The sequence below is a fragment of the Aulonocara stuartgranti genome (assembly GCF_965226115.1).
Source record: "Aulonocara stuartgranti genome assembly, chromosome: 15".
In the NCBI taxonomy this organism is placed as follows: Eukaryota; Metazoa; Chordata; class Actinopteri; order Cichliformes; family Cichlidae; genus Aulonocara; species Aulonocara stuartgranti.
The window spans coordinates 19,541,191-19,548,642 of record NC_138951.1 but is presented as its reverse complement, the minus strand read 5'-3'; the positions used below and the strand labels follow the sequence as shown (position 1 = coordinate 19,548,642).

The 7,452-nt window shown below is 38.6% G+C and overlaps 1 protein-coding gene across 1 annotated transcript; it reads left to right on the top strand.

Annotated features, from left to right (window-relative positions):
* The first annotated feature begins 430 nt into the window (after positions 1-430).
* Positions 431-3,910, top strand: arv1 (ARV1 homolog, fatty acid homeostasis modulator). Its single transcript, XM_082504881.1, has 5 exons — positions 431-587; positions 979-1,098; positions 2,018-2,171; positions 2,704-2,928; positions 3,387-3,910. Exons 1-5 carry the CDS (start codon positions 492-494, stop codon positions 3,509-3,511), a joined length of 720 nt encoding a protein of 239 aa, XP_082361007.1. The 5' UTR covers positions 431-491; the 3' UTR covers positions 3,512-3,910.
* The last annotated feature ends 3,542 nt before the right edge of the window (positions 3,911-7,452 follow it).

Here is a 7,452-nt window from a genome sequence, read left to right as displayed (position 1 = left end):
ATTACTAAACAGGGGGAAATGTAATTATTTTTAAATCTAGAAAAGTTGTTTGAATCATAAACAATGGTCTTCTTTTAAGTTTGACAATCTTTGAAGGTTTTGAGCCTTTCCACTGTGATCTCAAACTGCAATGCTCATGTAAAGACAGCATACGGAGTAAATGTGAAAAAACATACATTGTTAAAACCACACTTATTTATCTCGAGACATCTTAATCAAATATATTTTACCAATCTATCAAATAATATTAATAGGTTTGTGTCCATTGATGCTTTTTTATTATCAGGTTTACTTGTTCACAATTCCTATTTTTCTTTCCTGTTTTTGCAAGGTCATTTAGCAGTATTTCAGTGGCGTTTGACACTCCTTCAGAACCTGGCAAAGACATACTTTTATTTTGAAGGAGTTCCACTGAAATATTGAGAATCATTATTATTACCGGTTTACTTCCGGGTACTAGCATGCTACTCGTAGCTGTGTAGAGATGAAAGATGGGAAAAGATGATTTTAGATGTATTGAATGTAACGAAAAAGCAGCGGAACTCCACAGGGATTACAGCAACGGGATCCTGAAGATAACAATATGTGTGCGTTGGAAAGTCACACCGTTTGTGCGATGAGGATGCTACCTACCAGATATCATACAGCTTCCTACCTTTTCCTGTTGCAACTAGACACATTTGTAGTGAAATAACTTGTCTGCTAAATGGTTTATGAGCGAAATGGTGACTGCTTTTTTCTTTTTGAGGTCTTGCTCTCAGGTGCACTGATCTCTGGCCTTTTTACTGAATAGCAAGTAAACAAGCAAACTTTGGACTTCATGTCTTAGATGTTAATTACAGCGATCACCATCACGCCTTAGTTGGAGCCAGCTTCTAAACATGGACTGCGTGCTTCTTAAAGTAGATCTGGGAGGTGATATAAAGAGAGACATTATAGCAGGGCTTTGACATAAACTCTGCGTGTGTGTTTCTCCAGGAGTCCTGCCAGAAGCCAGTGGACAAGTACATTGAATATGACCCAGTCATCATCCTCATCGATGCCATTTTGTGCAAGACACAGGCTTTCAGGCACATTTTGTTCAACACAAGACTAAATGTAAGCAAATTATGGGTCATTCCATCGCAAAACAATATGGACATTCTGGTTGACCATCTTTAATCTGCATATTAACTTTATGATCTAAAGTTTGGGAAACTTTAGCTTCATATATAAAATATTATTCAGTGGCCTCTCTTACCACAAACAAACAGATTACAGACACATTAAAATGTCTCAATGTTGGTTAATAATTGAAAAAAAATCAAGCATTTTCATTTTACAGGTAAAAAAAAAAACCCTTCACATTGCAAAAAACAAGTAGTGACAATTTCTTTATGGTATATAATTTAATTTCACAATACCTCAGATTTTTCATTGTCAAGACCTGCTGTATCTACCATTTCAAGACTTAGAAGAGTCTAATAAATTATCACTTGCTGTCTTTTGTAGTTTGAAGTTTTTTTATTAGTGTTTGTTCAAATGTGGAACTTTAATGGAAGGCTTCCGTTTTATTTATTTTTTGTTTGTTTTCACATTTTAACTGGTTAATAGTCTGGCTTTTTAGGTATTTGTCCTAAATTACAGATCCTGATTCATTTTGATGGTAAGAGAGACCAGTGACTTGTATCTTTAATAGTCTAATGGATATACATGTTCAAGTATTGCCTTAGATTACAAGGTGGGGGAAAAGGCTTAAAAGTAAGTGAACGGGCCTGTAAAAAAGGAACTGCACATACACACACACATACACATTTAAAAACAATTCTAGGCAAATCAAGAGATGGTTGAGCAAAAAAAAATTCTTAAAATGTGATAGTTTCAGATGAAATGACACCTTTATCTTTATTGCACGAGTGATAACTTTAAAGATTTGTGCTTTGTGTGTCCTGGCTTACACGTATTCGTTTGTGCAGGTGCTATCATGACTTCTGACCAGCATGCACGTGTTTCTACATGTTAATCTTTGCCTCTGCAGATCCACTGGAAGCTGTGTGTGTTTTCCCTGCTGTGTGAAGCCTACCTCAGGTGGTCCATGCTCCATGGCTCCGAGCAGAGCAGTGACCCTGCTGATATAATCAGATACACAAAGGAATGGGAATTCTACGGCATGTTTGGATTGGCTGCTCTTGGTAAGATGATAAGACACAGTTTCTATCAGTGTGTTATCACAGAGCAAAGGAAACATCAATGAAATAGGAGCACGTGAGGGTTAACGGTGTCTGGAAGTTGAGTAAAGTATTAAATTATTACTTAAATAATAATAGTCGTCATAATGTCACAGAGCCCGATATGACATCTTTAGATTGCCTATTATTTTCCAAAACTGCAAAGAGAATTATTCTTTGACTTTTATAAGCTTATAAGCACTTAATGTTATATGGAAAACTTCCAGATATGAGGATACACATCTATGATTACAACCAAAAGCTGTGTGAAATTCATCACTGACACCAACTTAGTGTCATCAGCATTAATTCATATAAAATTATATTATTTACTGGAAAATATTTTTGTGTCACATGGGTAACCTACTTGTCCCAATTGATTGTGGCTGACCTGAGTACCCAGGTTCCATCTTCTCATACTGACTCCTGTTTCATGTATCTTCAGTATATAAGCTACATGATCTGGCTTATATATGTGTCTCTGTTGGACCTTCAGAGCTGTCAGCGTTCTGTGGCGGAGTGCTGTGTTTCCTTTGGGTGGTGGTCTGCTGCCTGCAGGGTGAGACCATGGAGCTCTGCCTGCTCCTCAGAGCCCTGCTGTTATCGTGCTACGGCAAAGTCCTCCTCATCCCCGCTGTCATCTGGGAGCACGATTACTCCCCGCTCTGCCTGGGCCTCATCAAACTATTTGTGCTCACCTCAAATTCACAGGCGATCAGAGGTAAGAGATCCACTGCTGATCAAATAGCTTTGCTTCTGCCCTCTTTGCTTCTGCATCAGCAGTTGGCAGCTTACTCCCTGCTGCTGTGATCCTGACTTCAGAGGACCCAGCACTTGAAGATAAACGTATTATATAACACAAAGGTTCAGGTCCATGTTTCTGGTTTTCATGTCATTATTTCTTCAGCATCTGTGGAAACAAAAATCTGCGTGTTTGGCGGCGAGCCTCTGAGCAGTGAACAAAGTATCGAATTCACCTTTCTTACTGCTTAATTTCGCATCACGTCCAGCTTGTGTGGCCGTTTTTCCTTTCTTTACATAACAGGTGCCTTCTCAGCTTCTCACCATTTAAGTTCACACTATTTTGGTTTGCACATTCTCTGTGTTACTCCAGATTACTCCAATAACACAGCAAGCATGTAAAAAGGGTGTGCATTAATAATTTGATCTCCTCTCCAGTGATCCTGAACAGCAGGAGACGTCTGTCGCTGATGGCCGTTTGTGTTGGCCTGCTGTCGGAGACCTGCGTGGCTCAGGCTTGTAAGAAGCTTTCGTGGAGCATCCAGGACATGTTGACATTTTAATGAGATGGAAGTGTCACCTGTCTCAGGGAGGAATGAGTGACCAACATCATGGACTTTCTACACATGGGATTTAAGAGGGGAAATGTTCAAAGCTGAATTCTTCAAGTTCCTTTCAACTGTTTTGCTTTTGCTGGCTAGTAATGCCAGCCATGTGTTTTGTGTTTATTTAAAGGTATGAAACACATCTCCTCCTGTGTGCTAGAAACCTGACTGACACTGCATGTCAAAAAAAGGCCAGATCCGTGTTGAGTTTATGTGATACAACATGACAGACTGAGAATTTGTGCTCTCCGTAGAGGCAAAGAGACATTTTCATACAGGAGAAATGTTTTCATTTGGTTTTAATATGGATAACCTGGGGTACGTTGTGCAAAAAAAGTCACAGAGGGAGACGAATGTCACTCAAATCAAATCAAATCAAATCACTTTTATTGTCACATCACATGTGCAGGCACACTGGCACAGCACATGCGAGTGAAATTCTTGTGTGCGAGCCCCACAAGCAACAGAGATGTGCAAACACAACAACACAAACGAGCAAAATACAAGAATGGCCAACCTGAAACTAATAAATATATGTACAATATATAATAGTGTATGCATTTCTGGATGTGTATACTAAATATACTCAGACGTCTCCTGATCCAAGCTCCTGTTAAACATGCTCCAGTTCCTGAGCCACTCTTGAGGAATGACACAAACACAGACCCCGAGGTTGTAATTTGACAACAGCTACTTCTCAGTTTGGGCACGCAGCAGTCCTCACATTCCTGAGCTAATTGGTGAACTGTTTGCCAAAATTAACCTAAACACACATATGGGAGTGTACAGGAACAGGGTGACTTTGCAGGTATTTATTGCAGCGTTGCTGATGAGAGAACTGCTCATGTAGTTCCAACCAAGATCCAGTATTTTGTTTTGATGACATTATTGGGATTTTTGTCATAATTGACTAGTATAGCAAAGATTTTTAATGGTGTTTTTTAAATAACAATATTGAAAATGTCTTTCATGTGTTCAGAGCCTACTATGATGTGAGTGATCTGATCAACACTCCAATGTCCCCAAGTAATCATTTAGAAACAATACTAGAAGCGAATCTTACACTTTTGTGAGGACAGAGCCGGTGAAATTGCATTTTAAAATATGTGTCATTAAATTTAAATGCACGATGTTTGAATCATGTGGCTTCAACGCACAGAATGTGAAATCCTCAGAGATCAAGCTGCAGGAGATCGCTGCTATCACACGTGTGATGTGAAATGATGATAAAAACATGTCGACCAGCTGCAGTTGGAACGCTCCACAAAACCTCCGCCTACTGTCGCTGGAATGTGTCTGGAAATAAACACAGACACATTCCAGACACATTCTGTGTGTTCTGTTGTTAAATCAATAAAACAAACTCTGAAATGAGACGGCGCACCTGTGAACTGAGTGGACTTTATTCACCACACTTGCCTACAGTGCGTAAACATGGATCTGAACCTGGGAAAAGCAATCGGGCATTCTTTAGAGATACATCTGTGAGTGTGAGATGAATGATGCCGCCTTATCAAAGTCACAGATAATGTGACAGATATTCAATGATGTAAGGTCTAAAGATACAATTACCACAAACAAATAGAATCAGTTTAGTAGCTGCAAAATAGCTTTTCTCTCCTTTTTGTTTTAGTGCTGTTTGTGTTACTTTACTGAAAGCAGAAGAGGAGACACAATAGAGTCTGAACTCTTAGCTGTATCATAGACTGTAGATAGAAGATGGATATAGCCACAGGGTTTTTGGACTGTGCATTTTAAACTTTAACATTTTGGATACTAGTAAAAAAAATTCGAGTTTCATTCACAGTGGATGGGATGTTTGCCACAGCAAGCCATAAAACTTATTCTTCCACTTAAAAAATTCAGCAGCTTTTTGTAACTTGAACTTTTATTGTTTGTCAGTATTAAGGCACAAACCCCTGTGCTGACCTCACAAGGGGAATTGTTTCTTCTTTTTGTCTTAAAATTCAGTTCAGCGCCTATAAATTAATAATTGTTCATTTCCAGCTATTTCAAAGTACTGAGGACGTATTTTCTCTCTTTGCCTCTCAAACAGTTATTTAGTTCTTGCGCAAAATTCACATGATGAATGCAGAGATTTAAAATGCGTAATTATTCTGGGTTTAAATGCACTGGCCAGGTGGAGTCGTTCTGTGGGCGGTTTGATGTTCTTTCACCGTCTGCGTGGGTACCCTGGCTTTCCCTCACAGTCCACAGACATGCAGTTAGTGGGGTTAGGTTAGCTGATGACTCTAAATTAGGTGTGAATGGTGGTCTGTCACTGTGACACAGTGGCGACCCTTCCATGGTTTATCCAACCTTTCGCCAAATGCAACAATCTCCAGCTCAACCGCAACATTAAACCCTTTAACATTTGTCAGGCAGACAGCATATGCTTCTGTAATAAATCATGTGGAATAAACTTGCAGAGCGAGTTTGCAAAACTGTGCATAGGAAACATCATGCAGATACTTTGTTTTTGTACTACATGTTCTCTAGAGTGTTTGTCATATTGGGGTATAAAAAGACAAAATAATTGCAAATAAAAACCATTACACAAAAGACATCCTATTCTATATATGCTGTATTTCACCCAGAGCTTAATGAGATATTTCACTGTTTGTATACGTGTTGCTTCTGCTTGTTGTTACAAGCCTCTGAATAGTTGGAAAGACAGCACACTGATGTGGAATGTTTTAAGTGTCCTCACCAAGGGTGGATCTGTGTTTTATGAATGCTGCACCCTATGCACTACGTCTGCCATGTAAGACATTCACAATGTGTCGCCTGTCAGCCAGATGAACTTAAACACCCTGTAGTCTATACGTTATTTGCATAAAAACAGAAGCTCGGGCCTGCTTCTGCTTTTACCTCATGACCAAGTTTTGATCTCAAATTCTAATCCTTAAAGTCACAAAAGACACAACACTGTTCATGTTGTTAAAATGCCACATCCACCTGTTCTGTCTTTAGATTTAAGTTCAATAAGAAGACAAAATCCTAAATAAACACAAACACACCTTTGTCACTGACCTTTGGACAAAATCTTTGTGAACAAACCACTGACTGTGTGATGGTGGAAAGTGCTGGTCTCTTACTGTGGTGTGCAGTGGTTTAATCTGAGTTTTACTAATCAGATTACTGTAACAGTAGTAAGCCTGAAGTCATTTTACCTGCCAGGTACAATATGGAGAAGTAAAACTAATTCTGCACTGAAAGGTATAAACTGAGGCTAAAGCGGATTCCTCCATCCATAAATGAAAAAGGTGGCACATTTAATATCTAAGCTGATCAGTTGGAAACCTCCTTATGTTAGATTATTGTTTTAGGAGAACTTTGTGCTTCTTTAAATGTGATTTTTGTTGTGGTTTTTTTTGCACAAATGAAACAAAATAGAAGTGAAAGAAAATGCCGTTCAAGGAGTTAGTCAATCTCCATCGATTTCCATGTTAATTTGCCTGAAATCACGTTTAGAGCCTGGTACAAAATAAAATTTATAAGAAATGAATGGTGCATGATTTTTTTCACATCAATTTCTAGTCTACATCAAAATATTAAATATTATATAATATAATATAGGCAAATAATATATGCAATCCTCCAGACTAAAGAGTAGAGGGACCATCTGGTTTATTATTAACACTCTGCCTCTGTCTTTGATGCTATAGTGGTGCATCAGTGCCTATGGAATTACTAGGTTGCACATCTGGAAAAGCACCATCAACCCTGACATGTGTATATCAAGTTTTAGAGTACAATATATTACAATTGTGATGATGTTTTTTTTTAAGGGAATGCTATGCATAAGTAGCAAGACAATGCTAATCCATATACTACACGTATTACAACAGCATGGCTGTAGAAGAGTCTGTGTGCTGAATTTTAGCCTAGATCTTTCA